The sequence below is a fragment of the Vipera berus genome (assembly GCF_964194415.1).
Source record: "Vipera berus genome assembly, chromosome: 3".
Classification (NCBI taxonomy): Eukaryota; Metazoa; Chordata; class Lepidosauria; order Squamata; family Viperidae; genus Vipera; species Vipera berus.
The window spans coordinates 213934059-213954405 of NC_138204.1; the positions used below are offsets into that span (position 1 = coordinate 213934059).

At 45.5% G+C, this 20347-nt stretch overlaps 1 protein-coding gene across 1 annotated transcript in view; it reads right to left on the reverse strand.

Moving 5' to 3' along the window:
• Positions 1–20347, reverse strand: part of TSNARE1 (t-SNARE domain containing 1) — a 311342-nt gene that overhangs the window by 150021 nt on the left and 140974 nt on the right. Inside the window, exons 6-7 of the mRNA XM_081323072.1 lie at positions 14691–14765; positions 13577–13633 (exon numbers count right to left, since the gene is read on the reverse strand). Coding sequence (XP_081179198.1) covers positions 13577–13633; positions 14691–14765 — 132 coding nt within the window. The remainder of the gene's footprint in view (positions 1–13576; positions 13634–14690; positions 14766–20347) is intronic.

Here is a 20347-nt window from a genome sequence, read left to right on the forward strand (position 1 = left end):
GCGCCCCCGAACCAAACCTCAAAAAGAGAGACTCACACCCGACTATCTGAGGAACGGTGGTCTCCCGCGGACATAAGGTCTCCCTAATAACTACCGCCACTCCCCCGCCCCTACCTTGAGCCCGAGGCCGGTGTAGCGCTCGGAAACCTGGTGGGCAAAGGTCAACCAAAGGGACCCCACCCTCTGGACCCAACCAGGTCTCGGTGATACAAGCCAGGTCCGCATGCTCACCCTCCACCAGATCCCGCACAAGGGGAGCCTTATTAACCACGAACCTGGCATTCAGGTACACCAGCCGGAGCTCAGGAGGCTGCACATCCTCGCTCCCGGCACCTCGGGGAAGAACCAGAGGGTCGGAGCGCCTCACCGCTTGCAAACAGCGGAGACGGCCCTCCCGGTAACGATACGGCCCTCTGTCCATACGCCTGCTGCCATACCCCAGTGTCGTGGGAATCGGTAATCCCACGACCCGCTCCCGAGCCCCAGATGTAACCACAACCCGCTCCCCCGAACGCCGTCGGACCCAGGCCTGGCCTGCAACACGGTTGTATGGCCACCCCCCATAGTCAGACAACCATTACCCCCCACCCCCCTCCCTAACCCCCTAAAAAATTTGACTAAAAAATTAACCAGGGGCCTCTTGTTAAATTTATATCGAGAGCCCCTGGCCTTACCCGGCCATCTCTCAGGGTCCCAATAATTGGGCCCTTCATCGAGACTGGGAGTAGCAAAGAAGGCGGGACGCACCCAGGAGAGGGGGGCACCCCTGAGGGCGAGCAAGTCCGTATCGGAATATCGGTACATACAGTCCGAACAAGTCCAGAGAGGGCAGTCCAATGGTTAAAAAATCCAACAGGAGGTTCGAAGGTAAGGAGTGGAACATTTGGGCCATCCACCAACCTACTGCCACTCGGTTGGATGCTCCCAGGGGCAGACCACAACCCGTCCTCTCACGACGGGGCGCGAGTCTGCTCCCGGGGATGGTCCAAAATGCACACCCTGGGTGGGGCAGAACCCATAGAGCTCCCACCTCTATGGGGCTGCCGATGTAAAACAAGCCACTCTCCCACTGTGGCTTGTGCCCAGGTCCGTCCCAGTCCAAAGGGGAAAGAGGAGGCAGGTGGAGAATTAATAAATAAATAAATAAATAAATTGGTAGTCCGCTATGTCGCCGCCGTTGCCACAGCCATCGTCGCTGCCAGTAAAACAGGCCAGCGGGCCTCGAAGATGCCGCCGTCGCCATCACCGTCGCCGCCATCACCTGAAGCAGCCAGAACCAAACGAGTCGCTGTCGCCATGGTCGTCCTCTCCACCGCCCAGAGCAGCTCGAGGACGCCGTCGCCATAACCGCCTCCGTCGCCGGCATCGGCTCGAAACCAGCACAGGGAGCAGCCTTGTCAATAAAGTAGCAAGCGGTCGTCTTCTCCGCCGCCAAAACGGCCCAAAGACGCCGTAGCCGCCGAAGAAACAGCACAGGCAGGTCCAATGACACAGAATGTCTCCGCCGCCGCTGGCGCCGTCGCTGCCGCTGCCGCCAGAATGGTTTGCAGGCGTCTCGCACAGGCTCTCCTCCCCTCTCCCGGAAGCACCTATCAGCTGGGGCTCCGAGGACGCCGAAAACTCCGAGGACGCCGCGAACGCTGCCGAAAACGGCCGAAAACCGCCCAAGACAGCAGCGCCGACCCAACGGCCCATGGCGGCCCAAAACAGCTGGAAACACACCCCCCGCTGACCGCAGCCTCCTAGGAGAGGCCCGGAGACACCAGGGCAGCAGGAACCGGCAGGCCGAAAAAGCCGAGCCCAGCAACACCGCGGAAGACGAACAGGCGATGGAAAAGGCAACACGCAGATGGAACAGGCAAATAGCAAAACTACCTCCTTATTTGCCTCATAAATTCAGCTTCATGGATTTAACAATCCACATCCCCTACCCAGCGGGCCCAAAAAAAACCCTGAGGGGCTCCCAAGGGACGCCCAACAGCCGGAGCTCACGGAGCTCAGCCCGACACGTCCGCCATCTTCAAAAGACTATTGGAAGTTCACGTAAGTTGAGCTATTTTCAAATAATTTGTTATTGGCTATTGTTTACTTTTGATTGCCCAACCACCGTATTACTTCATAAAAATCTGAATGTAAAATTAAAAATAATAATAATAAAACTTGTACAAAACTTGTACAAGCGTGAGAACTTCTGAAGGCAAGCCGCTCCACTGATCAATTGTTCTAACCATCAGAGAATTTCTCCTTAGTTCCAGGTTGCTTCTCTCCTTGATGAGTTTCCATCCGTTGTTTCTGGTCCTGCCTTCAGGCGCTTTGGAGAATATTTATTTATTTATTTATTTATTGATGGGATTTATATCCCGCCCTATCTCCCAAAGGACTCAGGGCGGCTAACAACAAAACATATAATAAGTACAGAAATCAAGATAAAAATGAAATTGAGAACATCAGTGCAATAAATTAAAATTAGAAAATTTAAAAAATGAATTAAAAATACTAAATATAAATTAATTAAAATGCCTGTCAGTCTAGGTCAGCCTGGTGGAACAGGTGTGTTTTGAGGCCGCGGTGAAAGGATTGGAGGTTTTGGGCCATCCGAAGCTCAGGGGGGAGCTGATTCCATAGGGTTGGCGCTCCTACAGAGAAGGCCCTCACCCTGGGGGTCGCCAGCCGACATTGCCTAGCTGACGGTACCCTGAGGAGGCCTTCTCTGTGTGAGCGTACTGGACGATGGGAATTTGTTCCCAGCAGCAGATGGTCCTGCAAGTATCCTGGACCTAAGCCATGTAGGGCTTTAAAGGTAAGTAAAAAAGGTAAAGGTAAAGGTTCCCCCGCACATGCGTGCTAGTCGTTTCCGACTCTAGGGGCCGGTGCTCATCTCCGTTTCAAAGCCGAAGAGCCAGCGCTTGTCCGAGGACGTCTCCGTGGTCATGTGGCCGGCATGACTAGACGCCAAAGGCGCACGGAACGCTGTTACCTTCCCACCGTAGTGGTCCCTATTTTTCTACTTGCATTTTTACGTGCTTTCGAACTGCTAGGTTGGCAGAAGCTGGGACGAGTAACAGGCGCTCACTCTGTTACGCGGCACTCGGGATTCGACCCGCCAAACTGCCGACCTTCTGATCGACAAGCTCAGCGTCCTAACCCACTGAGCCACCGCGTCCCTTTTAAAGGTAAGTACCAGCACCTTAAATCTCACCTGGAGGGCAACTGGTAGCCAATGCAGCTCACGCAGGAGGGGTGTAATATGGGAGTATCGGGGAGCTCCCATCACAACCCGTGCAGCTGCATTCTGCACCAGCTGAAGCCTCCGGGTGGTCTTCAAGGGCAGCCCCTTGAATAGCTTGACTCCCTCTTCTTTGGGGCAGCCCCTGAGATATTGGAGCACTGTTATCGTGTCACCCGTTTCTTCTTTTCCCCTTGACTAACCAAACCCAAGTCCTGCAGCCGTTCTTCCTCCGTTTTAGCCTCCAGCCCCCTGATCATCTTAGTTGCTCTTCTCCGTGCTCTTTCTAGGGTCTCAACACCTTTTTGATGTTGTGGCAATGAAAAATGGGTGCAGTATTCCAGGTGCAATCTTACTAAGGCTTTGTAAAATGGCACTAATACTTCACGTGTTCTTAATCCTATCCCTCTGTTCATGAAGCCTAGGATTGTGTTGGCTTTATTGGCTGCTGCTGTACGCTGTGGGCTCATATTTAAATGATTGTCCACTAGGACTCCAAGGTCCTAGTAAATCGGAGATGGCCAGCCCGAGCCGAAAAGTGGGATCAAGGTTGCATGGAATAAACTCGTAGCGATTTTGAACCCTATCCTGGCTCCTAGTTCCATGCACCTGACAGTATCATGCAAACAACCTGCCTCCAGAAGCTGTGAATGCTCCAACACTGGAAGCTTTTAAGAAGAGGCTGGACAGACGTTTGTCTGAAATGGTATAGGGTTTCCTGCCTGAGCAGGGGGATGGACTAGATGACCTCCAAGATCCCTTCCAACATCATCGTCATCATCATCGTTGTTGTTGTTGTACTATTATTATTATTATTATTATTATTATTATTATTATTATTATTATTATTATTATTATTATTATTATTATCTCTGTAGTGACATTCTTGACTGCTTTAGCCACCTAGGCCTACCAACTATATTGTAAATGATTCTTCCCAACATCCAGACAAACAGGTGCATTCATCTCTGTATGTGGGTGCCTTCCCACAGATCTGCACATTTATAAACACCTATTCCCCCTCCCATTTAAAGTTAATGGCCTGCAAAGTAAGTCGGCCCATTTATTAAATTCACGGATCCTCCATCTTGTCTTTTATACACAAACATCCATTCGTTACTTGGTTAATGAATGTTATCTATTCATTAATCAAATTTGTCTAGTTGCCCATTTCACCAAAAATTGACTCTGAAGGGCATACGACAAAGATTCCTCTTCTTCCTTCCAGGAAGAAGAAAAGGGAGAAAGGAGGAAGAATAGAATAGAATAGAATAGAATAGAATAGAATAGAAGAGAAGAGAAGAGAAGAGAAGAGAAGAGAAGAGAAGAGAAGAGAAGAGAAGAGAAGAGAAGAGAAGATATAGAATAGAATAGAAGAGAAGAGAAGAGAAGAGAAGAGAAGAGAAGAGAAGAGAAAATATAGAATAGAATAGAATAGAATAGAATAGAATAGAATAGAGAAGAGAAGAGAAGAGAAGAAAAGAGAAGAGAAAATATGGAATAGAAGAGAAGAGAAGAGAATTGAAGAGAAGAGAATTGAAGAGAAGAGAAGAGACGAGACGAGACGAGACGAGAAAATATAGAATAGAATAGACTAGAAGAGAAGAGAAGAGAAGAGAAGAGAAAATATAGAATAGAATAGAATAGAATAGAATAGAATAGAATAGAATAGAATAGAATAGAATAGAATAGAGAAGAGAAGAGAAGAGAAGAGAAGAGAAGAGAAGAGAAGAGAAGAGAAGAGAAGAGAAGAGAAGAGAAGAGAAGAGAAGAGAAGAGAAGAGAAGAGAAGAGAAGAGAAGAGAAGAGAAGAGAAGAGAATTACGGAATAAAATAAGAGAAGAGAAGAGAAGAGAAGAGAAGAGAAGAGAAAATATAGAATAGAATAGAATAGAATAGAATAGAATAGAATAGAGAAGAGAAGAGAAGAGAAGAGAAGAGAAGAGAAGAGAAGAGAAGAGAAGAGAAGAGAAGAGAAGAGAAGAGAAGAGAAGAGAATTACGGAATAAAATAGAAGAAGAGAAGAGAAGAGAAGAGAAGAGAAGAGAAGAAAAGAGAAGAAAAGAGAAGAGAAAATATGGAATAGAAGAGAAGAGAAGAGAAGAGAATTGAAGAGAAGAGAATTGAAGAGAAGAGAAGAGAAGAGAAGAGACGAGAAAATATAGAAGAGAAGAGAAGAGAAGAGAAGAAAAGAGAAGAGAAGAAAAGAGAAGAGAAGAGAAGAGAAGAGAAGAGAAGAGAAGAGAAGAGAAGAGAAAATATAGAATAGAATAGAACAGAACAGAACAGAACAGAACAGAACAGAGAAGAGAAGAGAAGAGAAGAGAAGAGAAGAGAAGAGAAGAGAAGAGAAGAGAAGAGAAGAGAAGAGAAGAGAATTACGGAATAAAATAGAAGAAGAGAAGAGAAGAGAAGAGAAGAGAAGAGAAGAGAAGAGAAGAGAAGAGAAGAGAAGAGAAGAGAATTACGGAATAAAATAGAAGAAGAGAAGAGAAAATTAGAATAGAATAGAATAGAATAGAATAGAATAGAATAGAATAGAATAGAATAGAATAGAATAGAATAGAATAGAATAGAATAGAATAGAATAGAATAGAAGCTGGAAGGGACCTTGGAGGTCTTCTAGTCCAGCTCCCCGCTCAAGCAGGACAACCTGTCTTATAACATTTCAGACAGGTGAATCTCAATTTTCTTCTTAAAAATCTCCCGGGATGGAGCACCCACAATTTCTGGTGGCAAGCTGTTCCACTGTTCAAACAATTGGTTCTCTTATTGGATACAGGGCTGGGCCTCTGGTGCAAACCAGCTGAATCCCACCACTGCCAATAAACCAGAGCTGGTTTTCTATTCACCTGTGCCAAAATCGTGTGTTCAATGAGGTTTTGAATTAGATATTGAAGAAAAAAAACTCAGCTGTGCTTACTTCACAGTTGGAACCTTGACACTTGGCTAGTCTAAAGAAAAGAAGAAATAAGGGTGACATGAGAGCAGTATTCCAGTATTTCAGGGGTCAAGAAGGGGGGGGGTCACGTTATTCTCCAAAACACCAGAGAGGAGTACAAAAAAAAAAAAGATGGTTGGAAACTGATCAAAGAGAGAAGCAATCTGGAATTAAGGAGTAACTTCCTGACAATGAGGACAATCAGCCAGTTGAACTGCTTGCCTCCAGAAATCGTGGGTGCTCCATCACTGGAGATTTTTAAGAAGAGGCTAGACAGTCCCTTGTTTCAGACGGTATAGTTTCTCCTGCTTGAGCAGGGAGCTGGACTAGAAGACCTCCAAGGTCCCTTCCAGCTCTATTCTATTCTAACTCTGTGGACATGTTGACCAGCATGGCTATACGGAACATTGTAACTTTCCCACCAAAGTGGTACCTATTGATCTACTCGCATTTGCATGCTTTCAAACTGCTAGGTCGGGCAGGAGCTGACGCAAGTAACGGGAGCCCGCCCCATTGTGTTGAGCTCGGGTCTCAAACCCAGACCATCAGCCCTCCAGCTGACCAGCCACTGAGCCATCACGTCCCACTTTGTTATTGTTAGTTGCATATTCGTGTCCGACCCATCGCAACCTCATGGACAACGTTCCTTCAGGCCTTCCTGTCCTCCACCACCTTCTGGAGTCCATTTAGGCTCACGCCTACTGCTTCAGGGACTCCATCCAGCCACCTCATTCTCTGTCGTCCCCTTCTTCTCTTGCCCTCAACCTTTCCCAGCATGAGGCTCTTCTCCAGTGAGTCCTTCCTTCTCATTAGGTGGCCAAAGTATTTGAGTTTCAGCTTCAGGATCTGGCCTTCTAAAGAGCAGTCAGGGTTGATCTCCTCTGGGACTGACCGGTTTGATCGCCTTGCAGTCCAAGGGACTTGCAGGAGTCTTCTCCAGCACCATAGTTCAAAGGCCTCAATTCTTTGGCGTTCAGCCTTTCTTATGATCCAACTGTCACTGCCATACACTGCAACTAGGAAAACCAGGGCCTTGACTATACACACTTTTGTTGAGATGTCTTTTACTCTTGCTTTATTAAGGGGGATTGTCGGACTGGCCTTTTCTAATGCAAATACTTCTTTTCCAAGCAGTAGCCTTGAGGTTTGGGGTGGGGGAGGGAGGGAGAAACAGGGAGTCCTTCCTGCCCCCTCCCCTTTTTTGCGATGAAACACACTTTAACACAATTACCTGCTAGATTTTTTTTAAAAAAAGTAATTAATAAAAAGCCCGCCAACATAGCCTGCCTCCTATTTCCCATTTGTCTTCCATCTCCGGGTTTTGCGTGCAGAAAAAAACAAAACAAAACAAAACACTTTTCCGTTTTGAAATGTTCCTTTTCTTGAAAAATGCATTTTGATGAACAAAATGCATCATCTCTCTTCTTTTACTCCGCTTGGTGTGCTTCCCCTTGAGGAATCAAGTTTATTCTTATCTCTACTCTGAGATTGCTCCTCCAACCTATTTACACTGTGAGCCTCACAAAAGGAGGCATCATTGTGTCAATAAGAACAATTTCAGCATCCGTGGGATGGTTATAGGCAGGGAATATATTATTTGTTGTTGTTGTTAGCTGCAAAGTCGTGTCCGACCCATCGCGACCCTATGGACCACGTTCCTCCAGGCCTTGCTGTCCTCTACCATCTTCTGGAGTCCATTTAAGCTCACGCCTACTGCTTCAGTGACTCCATCCAGCCACCTCATTCTCTGTCGTCCCCTTCTTCTATTGCCCTCAATCTTTCCCAGCATGAGGCTCTTCTCCAGTGAGTCCTTCCTTCTCATTAGGTGGCCAAAGTATTTGAGTTTCAGCTTCAGGATCTGGCCTTCTAAAGAGCAGTCAGGGTTGATCTCCTCTAGGACTGACCGGTTTGATCGCCTTGCAGTCCAAGGGACTCGCAGGAGTCTTCTCCAGCACCAGAGTTCAAAGGCCTCCATTCTTTGGCGCTCAGCCTTTCTTATGGTTCAACTTTCACTTTCATATTATTTGGGGCACTTTTAAAAAGAAAGCTAGGGATGTATGCCATGGAATGTTGTTGTTATTCATTTTTCCTTCTTCCAAGAATCTCATCTCCTCAGAAGAAGAGGAGAGTTTTAGAAAAGAAAAGAAAAATGATGGGAAACAGAACCACACTTGGAATACTGCAGCCGGTTTTGCTCACCATATCACAAAAAAAAAGATGTTGAGAGTTTGGAAAAAGTTCAGAGAAGAGCAATTAAGGCGATCCAAGGCTGGAGACTAAAACATAGCAAGAACGGCTGCGGGACTTGGGTTTGGCCAGTTTAAAGAAAAGAAGAAAGAGGGGAGACATGATAGCAGCATTCCAGTATTTGAGGGGCTGCCACAAGGCAGAGGGGGGCCAGGTTGTTCACCAGAGCACCAGAGGAAGGATGAGAAACAATGGTTGGGAGCTGATCAAAGAGAGAAGCAACCTGGAATTAAGGAGAAACTTCCTGACAGTGAGGACAATTAACCAGTGGAACAGCTTGCCACCAGAAATCGTGGGCACTCCATCACTGGAGATTTTTATTAGGAGACTAGAGATTCACCTGTCTGAGACGGTGTAGGTTCTCCTGCTTGAGCAGGGGGCTGGACTAGAAGACCTCCAAGGTCCCTTCCAGCTCTATTCTGATTTATTGATTGATTGATTGACTGAACTAATCAAGGAAAGAAGCAACCTTGAATTAAGGAGAAACTTCCTAAAAGCGAGGACAATTAACCAGCGGAACAGCTTGCCACCAGAAGTCATGGGCGCTCCATCACTGGAGGATTTTAAGAAGAGATTAGACAGGGGGCTGGACTAGAAGACCTCCAAGGTCCCTTCCAGTTCTACTCTACTCTACTCTACTCTACTCTACTCTACTCTACTCTACTCTACTCTACTCTATTCCTATTCCATTCTCCACAGGCCTATATCAAGCATTCCAACCATCAAATCAACATTTCCCTTCCCTTCCAGAATCCGCATGGTCCATTAATCTCACATACTGGGTAGTGTTCTACCTGAAGAGTTAAACACCAGCATTGAACATCATCCCAGGAGCTCCATTAAAAAGGTGTGTATGTGTGGGCTGGGAATCAGAAACCTGAGACCAGCAAGCGACAACCAGCAGCCAATTTGAAATTCAGAGATCTTCTGACGGCTGGGCACAAAACTGCCGCCATACGGCCCCAAACACGAAAGATGTATACTCTCACCTTTTCCAAAGAAATTAAAAAGAATAATTTGGCCTCTGCTGAGCTTTTGTGTCCGTGCTCCACACTTCACACTAAAGTCTTTTTACTCAACTACCACCCTCATAAGAAGGCCTTCAACATAACAGAAGGCTCCTTCAGCTTTCAAATTGCTATTTTTTTCCCCTTCTGCACATTTTTCCTGAGCTATATATATATAATTAGGATTCAAATGGTGTTCAGAGAGCACTTAGCAGAGTTTATCTCTGGTGGGGTTTTATGTTAACCGGTTAAATAGCATGAAAGAGGAATCTATGCAAACTCAGGTTTTGATTTTGATTTTTTTTAAATGGTGAATCGAAGCCGAGGGTCAGCGCACGCTTCCTTTGAGCATTGTAGAAGTGATGTAAACAGGAAAGAAAAAACACAGTAGCAGGAAGAGGTGAGCGAATTTGATGCGGTGGTGTAGTTTAGTGGCAGGAAACAACGTGGGTGACTTTAGGCCAATCACCTGCAGATGGTGAGTTCTAGTGCTGTCTTAGGCACGAAAGCCAGCTGGGTGACTTTGGTCCAATCCCTAGGGGACTGTGAGTTCTAGTCCTGCCTTAGGCACGAAAGCCAGCTGGGTGACTTTGGGCTAATCACCAGGAGACTGTGAATTCTAGTCCCGCCTTAGCCATGAAAGCCAGCTGGGTGACTTTGGGCTAATCACCAGGAGACTGTGAATTCTAGTCCCGCCTTAGCATCAGGTCATCTCCTACACTTAGACATGAAAGCCGACTGGGTGACTTTATGCCAATCACTGGGAGAGGCTGAGTTCTAATCCTGCCATAGGGATGAAAGTCAGCTGGTTGACTTTGGCCCAGTTTCTCTCAACCTAACCCCTCTCAAAAGGTTAGGAAAAAGAGGAGGAGGGAGGAGTATTATGAATGTTTACACCCCCCCCACCCTTTGAATTTTTATATAGCAATAAAGGTAGGATAAATATCCAATAGATGAACAAAGAAACAAATAAAGTGGTTATGGGCTCCACACATGCAAACAATGGCTGTGAAAGTTGGACCATAAAAAAGGCCGAGCGCCAAAGAACTGAAGCCTTTGAACTCTGGTGCTGGAGAAGACTCCTGCGAGTCCCTTGGACTGCAAGGCGATCAAACCGGTCAGTCCTAGAGGAGATCAACCCTGAGTGCTCTTTAGAAGGCCAGATCCTGAAGCTGAAACTCAAATACTTTGGCCACTTAATGAGAAGCAAGGACACACTGGAAAAGAGCCTAATGCTGGGAAAGATTGAGGGCAAGAGAAGAATGGGACGACAGAGAATGAGGTGGCTGGATGGAGTCCCTGAAGCAGTAGGCGTGAGCTTAAATGGACTCCAGAAGATGGTAGAGGACAGGAAGGCCTGGAGGAACGTTGTCCATGGGGTCACGATGGACACGACTTCGCAACTAACAACAACAACACACAAACACACACACACACGCCCATCCATTGCTACTGCATTCCACAAATACCTTTTTGTTCTATTCTATTAATAAACTTTAGTTCTTTGAAGAGCCCCCTTGACATTCCTCTCCTTTTATAGAATTATAGAATTCTTTATTGGCCAAGTGTGACTGAAGCCACAAGGAGCTTGTCTCCGCTGCAGAAGCTCTCAGTGCACATACGAGCAACAAGCGATAAATCATGATTATAATCCTAAAAAAAAAGTTTCATCATAAATCGTAAGACACTACACTCACCCATAGGATACTAAAGAAACAATCAGCATAAATCATACCAGGACACTAAACAAAACAATTAATATAAATTGTAAGATACAAGCGACAAAGTTATAGTCATCGCAAGATAAGGAAATAGCTAATAGGAAGGATGAGAAGCTTACTTGTAAGGCAGGCCTACTGGATAGTTTGACGGTGATGTGGGAATTAGTTGTTTAGAACAGGGCTTTTCAACCTTTTCACCCATTGTACCACTTTTAGGATAAGGCAGTATCCGAGTACCACCAGTTGCCCAGCAAGGTGTCAAAAACGTGACCAAAAAAAAAAAAGGGAAAAAATGATAAAGTACAGGTAGTCCTCAACTTACAACAATTCACTTAGTGACTGTTCAAAGTTACGACGGCACTGAAAAAAAGTGACTTATAACCATTTTTCACACTTAGGACTGTTGCACCGTCCCCAGGGTCGTGTGATTTACATTTGGATGCTTGGCAACTGATTCATACTTATGATGGTCACAGTGTCCCAGGGTCATGTGATCACCTTTTGCAACTTTTTGACAAGCGAAGTCAATGGCCGGGGGGGTGGGGGGGGTAGGAAAACCGCTTTCTGAAGTCCAACATAGGGAGGTATCAGACACAGTCACGCTTCCGTTGCAGTTACCCTTAAAGTCCCGAAATTGGGCTTCCATAAAGATCGTTCTTTCCCACGCGGTCTTCGGCTGCCTCAGAAGACACGAGGCGCTTTGCTCCTTATCGGAGACGCGCAGAGGGAGGCCAGAAATCCACCCTCAGACGGTGGCGTCGGGGTGGGGGCAGAGCCTGGGCGGGTGGCACCCAATGGCCTCCTCGGGGACGCGCCCGTCAGAAAAAGACAGCGGTGGCGACGGCCACACGGAAGACAGGTGCGGCACTGAGGCGACAGACAGAGTGCGGAGGACTGGGAGGACGCGGCATCTCTGCAGCCTCACTACGGCGGGGATTTGCTAGCCACACTCCCGCCTCCACGGCTCCTTCCCCAGCCGCTCTACAGCAGGCCTGCAAATGGCGATGGGAGAGTAGCGGGCCATGTGTGCGTCGGATGGGACCACGCTTCTCCGGGGGTGCCTGGGCACAGGGCCAATCAGAAGCCATGCGAGGGGGGCAAACGCTGGGAGCCGTAGTTGAAGGCTGAAATGCCTTCAGCTGTAACTCTCTCTCTGTGTGTGTGTGTATGTGTGTGTGTGTGCGTGCGCGCGAGCAGGGATCAATACTTCTTTCCAGCTGATAAGCGCTTCTTTGGGGATCAGTGCCCAGCTCCAGCTGGAGCCTGGCGCTGATCCTGGTGCTTCCGCTGAGCCCTGACAGCCCCAAAGAAGTGCTGATCAACTATAAAGCAGCTGTCGGGCCCCATGGGCCCAACACACAATGGAGGGGGGAGAAGGCGATGCCACGTACCACCAGCCTGGTGCTCGCATACCACCAGTGGTACGCGTACCACCGGTTGAAAAGCCCTGGTTTAGAAGAGTGATGGCATGCGGGGGGTGGGTGGGTGGGGGGAAACTGTCATTGGGTCTGGTTCAGTGATGGCGAACCTTTTAGAGACCGAGTGCCCAAACTAAATTGGCACTAAATTGGCACTGGATAAGAGTCACAGAATTCAAGGGGAGCTGGACATGAAGCGTTTGTAGAAACGTAACGACTCTAGGCTAAGTCCTCTCTTGACACCGCCCCCTGGCTCTGCCACATCTTTTGTTATACGATTATTCTTTCTAGTGTTTTCAACAGTGTAAATCTGTTTCCTTTTTTTGAAATAAGAGAAGAGAAGAGAAGAGAAGAGAAGAGAAGAGAAGAGAAGAGAAGAGAAGAGAAGAGAAGAGAAGAGAAGAGGTATTGGAATATAGAATAGAATAGAATAGAATAGAATAGAATAGAATAGAATAGAATAGAATAGAATAGAATAGAATAGAATAGAATAGAATAGAATAGAATAGAATAGAATAGAATAGAATAGAATAGAATAGAATAGAATAGAATAGGATTCCGTACACCTTTGGCCACATTGACCACATAACCACCAAAAATGTCTTCAGACAATGCTGGCTCCCTCAGACAAGAAACGGAATTGTGCAGCGTGCCCTAAAGTCAGCCATGACTTTAGTGCTAATTCTGCATTTGCAACTATCCTTATGTTCCACTAACACCCAGTATCCCCATATGAAGATGTAGACTAGGGGTCTTCAAACTTGGCTGGCTGAGGAATTCTGGGAGTTGAAGTCCACAAGTCTTAAAAGTTGCCAAGTTTGAAGACCCCTGATTTAGACCATCTAATATTTTAGGCTTTGATCTGGGGAGAATTATGAGAAAAGGCCGAAAGTCCCTTTGCAGGCAAGGAGCAAAAGAAACCCGAACATTTTGAGTCATAAAAAACCAGGTAGACAGAATCGAGAGGGAAATTCAGAAGCTTGAAAATTATTCTCCTTAAAGAAAAGTACCCTTACCTGCTTTTTACTCCTCTGCCTTACAGGAAACAGAGCCTTGGACTTCTCTGCAATTTTCTGCCAGTTGAGAAATAATAATAACAATGTCAGTGGAATAATAGTAATAGTAGTAACAACAACAACAACAACAACAGAAACACAACAGCAAAAACAGTATAGCAAGGACATGTCTTAGCATATGTTTACAATACTATCCCCCACCCCAAAAAAGAGGAGGAAATAAATCAGCATTATAGGTTAGCCTTGAAGACATAGGCTTTTAAGAAAGCTGTGGTCATTTTGATTTCAAAAGCAGGGTTTTTGAAAATAATAATAATAATATGCCACTCCATCCCAGCCTCTGATGCCACCAGACCATTTACAAAGGATCAACTGGAAAAGAATGAAAAGGAAGGAAGGAAGGAAGGAAGGAAGGAAGGAAGGAAGGAAGGAAGGAAGGAAGGAAGGAAGGAAGGAAGGGGGGAGGGAGGGAGGAAGGGAGGAATGGACGGACGGAGGGAGGGAGGGAGAAAGGAAGGAAATGAAGGTGTGGGAGGGAGGGAGGAACGGAGGAAGGGAGGAAGAAAGGAAGGAAGTGTGTGGGTGAGAGGGAGAGAAGGAAGGAAATGAAGGTATGGGAGGGAAGGAAGGGAGGGAGGAATGAAGGAAATGAAGATGAGGAAGGAAGGAAGGAAGGAAGGAAGGAAGGAAGGAAGGAAGGAAGGAAGGAAGGAAGGAAGGGGGGAGGGAGGAAGGGACGGACAGAGGGAGGGAGAAAGGAAGGAAATGAAGGTGTGGGAGGGAAGGAAGGGAGGGAGGAAGAAAGGAAGGAAGTGTGTGGGTGAGAGGGAGAGAAGGAAGGAAATGAAGGTATGGGAGGGAAGGAAGGAAGGGAGGAATGAAGGAAATGAAGATGAAGGAAGGAAGGAAGGAAGGAAGGAAGGAAGGAAGGAAGGAAGGAAGGAAGGAAGGAAGGAAGGAAGAAAGAAAGAAAGAAAGAAAGAAAGAAAGAAAGAAAGAAAGAAAGAGAAGTGAGGGAGAGATGGAGAGACAGAAGGAAGGAGGGAAGGAAGGAAGAAAAAAAAAGAACAGAACAGAACTTCTCCCCATTCCAGGGTCTTCCCTTCTCTCCTACCTTTTGTATTGTTCCATATCGTTGAATGGCATCGGAAAGTTGATTCTTCAGCCGGTCAAGCTGGAGCCGTTCTTGCTATGAAAGAGAGAGAAACAGAGAGAGAGAGAGAGAGAGAGAGATGAACAAACACAATCAGCACCTCAACATCTCATACAGAGATGAAACACAAGAAAGCTGAACCCCTTAATTCCTTATATGACCACTTGAGCACCCTCAATCTTCGAGATGGGAACTGGAAGCCCCCTCCATCTCTGGGGGCCAGTGCTTGTTTATTTATTGGTTTATATATTTATTTATTAGATCTCTCATTCAATCTTCATTACTATGGAAGAAATTCACCAGTGCTGAACGTGCCCAATATGCCTTCCTTCTCCTTATATTCCCACCACAATCCGTCTCCTGGTGATTGGCCCAAAGTCATCTCACTGGGCTTTCCTGCCTAAGGTGGAACTAGAACTCGCCGTCTCCTGGTGATTGGCCAAAAGTCATCTCACTAGGCTCTCCTGTCTAAAGCAGAACTAGAACTCACTGTCTCCTGCTTTCTAGGCCAGTACCTTAACCACTACACCAATATCTCTCTCTCTCTCCCTCCCTCCCTCCCTCCCCCTCTCTTTTAACTTCTCTATTTTCCCCAGATCAATATCTACTAATCTGGGGACTTAGTCAAGGAAGATGGTGAGGATATCTAAATAAACCGGTAACACTTTACACCAGCTTTATTCCTACTACTGTTGTGTGTCTAGTGCAGGGGTCAGCAGCCTGAAACAGTGGAAGAGCCACTCGGAACCGGTTCCCTCACAAAAGGAAAAACTGGGAGCCGCAAAAAATGTGTACGCGTGCACATACATGTGCGCATGCACAGAACAGGGTTTGACTGAAGAGTGGAGCCAAGGCGAGATATGCACCTCCCCTGCAAATTTGAATTGATTGGTTGAACTTTTTTAGTCCCACTTTTTTTTTTTTTGGACTGCACATGGCAGAGGACTGGGAGCCACAGGAGACGGCTGAAAGAGCCGCATGCGGCTCCGGAGGTGCGGGTTGCAGACCTGTGGTCTAGGATGTCTACTGAGAAAGTTTTCACATGGACACATGTCCAACCTTGGACAATTCTTCGGTAGGTCCCTTTCTCCTGGGGCATAGTCCCTTAAGGCAGAGGCAGGGAACAATGGCCTCTTCCTGACTGGTAGGACTTCCAGAATTCCTGAGCCACCACGGCTGGCTCAGGAATTCTGGGAGTTGAAGTCCACCAGTCATAAAGCGGCCATTGTTCCCCACCTCCGCCTTAAGGATTGGACTCTTCTCTCTCTCTTTGGGCATTTAGGAAATGAACGGGAGACACTGTTCATTAGAAACCCAGAACAGGATTGGAAGAATTCAAATCTGAACCTCCCAGCTCACAAAATTTCTGGTTGACCTTAGGCCAGGGGTGGGGAACCTTGGCTCTTTTATGACTCGTGGACTTCAACTTCCAGAATTCCTGAACCAGCATGGCTCAACTTGGAAACCTCTCCATTTTCCCTCAGCATGGCTGGCTCAGGAATTCTGGGAGTTGAAGTCCACGAGTCATAAAGTAGCCTAGGCCTAGGCCAGGGGTAGGCAACCTTGGCTCTTTTATGACTCGTGGACTTCAACTCCCAGAATTCCTGAGCCAGCATGGCTCAGCTTGGAAACCTCTCCCTTTCCCCTCAGCATGGCTGGCTCAGGAATTCTGGGAGTTGAAGTCCAAGAGTCATAAAAGAGCCAAGGTTGCCTACCCCTGCCTTAGTCCAATAAGCTTCAATCTAAAATGAGCAGGATGAAATATATAAGGAGGACAGGTAAGGACAATTTACAGTATGAACCTTGTGAACTCTCAAGCTTCCTCCTTCCGTTATATATTCAAGATGGAGAGTGTTTAATATTCATATGTCATATACATGTAGAGGTGTAGGTCTATACATGTGTATTTTAGATATGACAACTACTATGTAATGAAATAGGGGGAAAATTGGGTTACCCGAAAGCTAAATATTATGGATTTTAAAGGCTAAATTGGAGCACTGTAATTGAAATTAGGTAAAATTTAAAAACAGGACATGATAAGTTTAAGTAAAAATATATGGATAAATGTTTTAACTGATCGTGTTACAATTAGAAATGTATTAACTTGATTGTGATATAGTAATTAAGGGAAATTGGTGCTGGAGAAGACTCCTGCGAGTCCATTGGACTGCAAAGTGATCAAACCTGTCAGTCCTGGAGGAGATCAACCCTGACTGCTCTTTAGAAGGCCAGATCCTGAAGCTAAAACTCAAATACTTTGGCCACCTAATGAGAAGGAAGGACTCACTGGAGAAGAGCCTAACGCTGGGAAAGATTGAGGGCAAGAGAAGAAGGGGATGACAGAGAATGACGTGGCTGGATGGAGTCCCTGAAGCAGTAGGTGTGAGCTTAAATGGACTCCAGAAGATGGTAGAAGACAGGAAGGCCTGGAGGAACGTTGTCCATGGGGTCTCAAGGGGTTGGACATGACTTCACAGCTAACAACAACATGTCTATATCTATATATCTATATCTATATCTAATTGGCCACCTAAGGAGAAGGAAGGACTCACTGGAGAAGAGCCTAATGCTGGGAAAGATTGAGGGCAAGAGAAGAAGGGGACGACAGAGAATGAGGTGGCTGGATGGAGTCCCTGAAGCAGTAGGCGTGAGCTTAAATGGACTCCAGAAGATGGTAGAGGACAGGAAGGTTTGGAGAAACGTTGTCCATAGGGTCGCGATGGGTCGGACATGACTTTGCAACTAAGAACAACAAATTAAGGGAAATAGGGAATTTTTGATGATGTAACCTGAGATATATACAAAAGATTTTGTTATTGGACTACTGATTACCCAATCACCACGTTGCTTCCTAAATATCTGGATGTAAAATTGGAAAATTAATAAAACTTCTTTTTTTTTTAAAAAAAAAAGAAGTTCTGGGTGCTCCATCACTGGAGGTTTTCAAAAAGGGACCGGACAACCAGATATCTGACACGGTATACGGTCTCCTACCTGAACAGGGGGTTGGACTAGAGGACCCTTCTAAGTCTATTATTCCACGTTCCACGTTCTAACATTTGCCTTGCCATCTCTCCAACTTTCCCGTCCCTGGCCAAAGTTCCAGCAGTTTGAAAAGTGAAAGGCGAGACGTTTTAAGTAAGCTATTGCCCAAAGAGTTCAAATAACTGGCGGTGGGGTTTTATAAATCCATCTCGAGAAAATTTACACTGATGGAAGATTTGATAGAAGAGTATTTTACTTATGTAAATCCATCTTGGGTAAAGTATACATTGATAAAGAGGTTTGACACTAGAAGGTTTTACGATGGGTAAGAGGAGTCTCTTAGGTTTTCTGCCGATAAGCAGCCGACAAAGATGAGATATGCACCAGGGTGTAAATATTAGATTAGGAAGACTATAAAAGGCCAAGAAATGCTAAATATATTTCAGGCATCTGATAAGGACAGTTTAGTCTACCCGTATTCCTATTATCATTGCCATCGCGGAATCTTTACAAGCTTTGATAGCTCAGTGCAACCACAACTGACTGTGAATGCCAGGCCAGGTTAAGCTAACTTGACCTTTCACCTGCTTTGCCTTTTTTAAACAATAACAGAATTCTGCTTTAATTAAAACAAACCAACAAACAGAAAATAGCAAAACAAAGCAGACAATGACAACTAGTGACCCGGAGAAAGATGTAAAGATAAACGCTATGAATTTTAAGTCCATAAAGTTTGATGGTATAGTTTCAAACATTCTTCACTATGCCCCATTAACCATTTAATTCATTATTCAATCAAATCTCAGATGTGCAAATAATAATAATAATTGAATATCAGGAATGTATACAAATCGCAAAACGGTGTCCCGTGCATAACACCTTCATTAGTTTTTAAGGTATCACATTTTATTGATTATTGATGTTCTACTTGCATATAATATCTTGCTGAAGGTCCAGTGTATCTTGATGTAATCCTTAGAGGGATTTGCTGATAAAAAAAAATGCCCGATTTCCTTCAAACTCATAAAGGACTAGTTGTAATGTCTTAAATAAAATCCCAGAATGTTGCTATAAAGGAGGAGGAGGAGATGAAGAGGAGGAGGAGGAGGAACAGAAGGACGCAAGAGAGGAGGAAGGAGGAGGAGGAGGAGGAGGAGGAGGAGGAGGAGAAGAAGAAGAAGAAGAAGAAGAAGAAGAAGAAGAAGAAGAAGAAGAAGAAGAGGAGGAGGAGGAGGAGGAGGAGGAGGAGGAGGAGGAGGAGGAGGAGAAGAAGAAGAAGAAGAAGAAGAAGAAGAAGAAGAAGAAGAAGAAGAAGAAGAAGAAGAAGAAGAAGAAGAAGAAGAAGAAGAAGAAGAAGAAGAAGAAGAAGAAGAAGAAGAAGAAGAGGAGGAGGAGGAGGAGGAGGAGGAGAAGGAGAAGAAGAAGAAGAAGAAGAAGAAGAAGAAGAAGAAGAAGAAGAAGAAGAAGAAGAAGAAGAAGAAGAAGAAGAAGAAGAGGAGGAGGAGGAGGAGGAAGAGGAGGAGGAGGAGGAGGAGGAGAAGAAGAGGAGGAGGAGGAGAAGAAACAGAAGAAGAAGAAGAGCAGGAGGAGGAGGAGGAGGAGGAGACAACAATTAAAAGCAAACCATCAGAAAACCTTATGGATTGTCACAATGGAACTGTGTCTCATTTTGGAAAATTACTCTTCCTTTTCCCCCACAAACAGCTGTCGTTATTATTTATTATTTAGTAAGAGCAGGAGCAGGAGCAGAAAATAAGTGGGTTGCAGTCCAAATTCTCCTCTTGTAGTTTGGCTGTTGCAGATGCTGATAAGGGCAAAAGCCTTACAAGATCAGGAGGCATTACAACTCAGTCCTTTATTTGTATTTCTATTTCCTATGACTTCTCGCTCACTTTGTGGTGAGACACGGTGGTTGTCTTCATTTGCCTCCCACTGGACCCAATTGGTCTCAGAAGACCACTCAGGACATAAGAGGAAAAAAGCCAATTTCCCTGCATCTTGATAAAGGAATTTAAGATAAATAAGAACCCTTTTTATTTTATCTCTCCTTCTACTTTCTTTTGGCCCTTTGATGGACTTACAGCTTGCAGTGTCTCCACGGGAAGAGTTGAAGAAGAGAAAAAAAAAGAAATCTTCTCAACCATCATTTCTCATGGCAAGCTTTTCCCCCCTCCCCAACATCTTTTTTTTAATTTATTTAGATAAACAGCTTCTTTAAGCTTAGTAGGTTCATTACAAGGTATGGGAGAAAAATAGGCTATAAGGCAGACGGGAAAGTCAAGAACATGTCTTAGCAGAAGACTTTCTTTTTTCCCCAATAAAGGGGAATATTTGTAGCTCAGGATTGAAATGAGGGATCTTTGGTGCTCTCATGAGCTTGATTGTTTTCATCTGGATGACGAAACAGCCGTTTTATTATCCTAGGATGTCCATGGAGATTCTCAGTCATTCAGGTCACGGGTTCTTTTTTTTAATCCCATTTATATCCTGCCCTTCTCCGAAGACTCAGGGCGGCTTACAATCTAAGAAGCACAAATCAATGTGCTTAGCAGTAGCCTTCATTCTATGTATATGCCTGCTTATTAGGGCTTTTGCCCCCCCCCAAGCGGCATTATTACAATGTCAGCTTA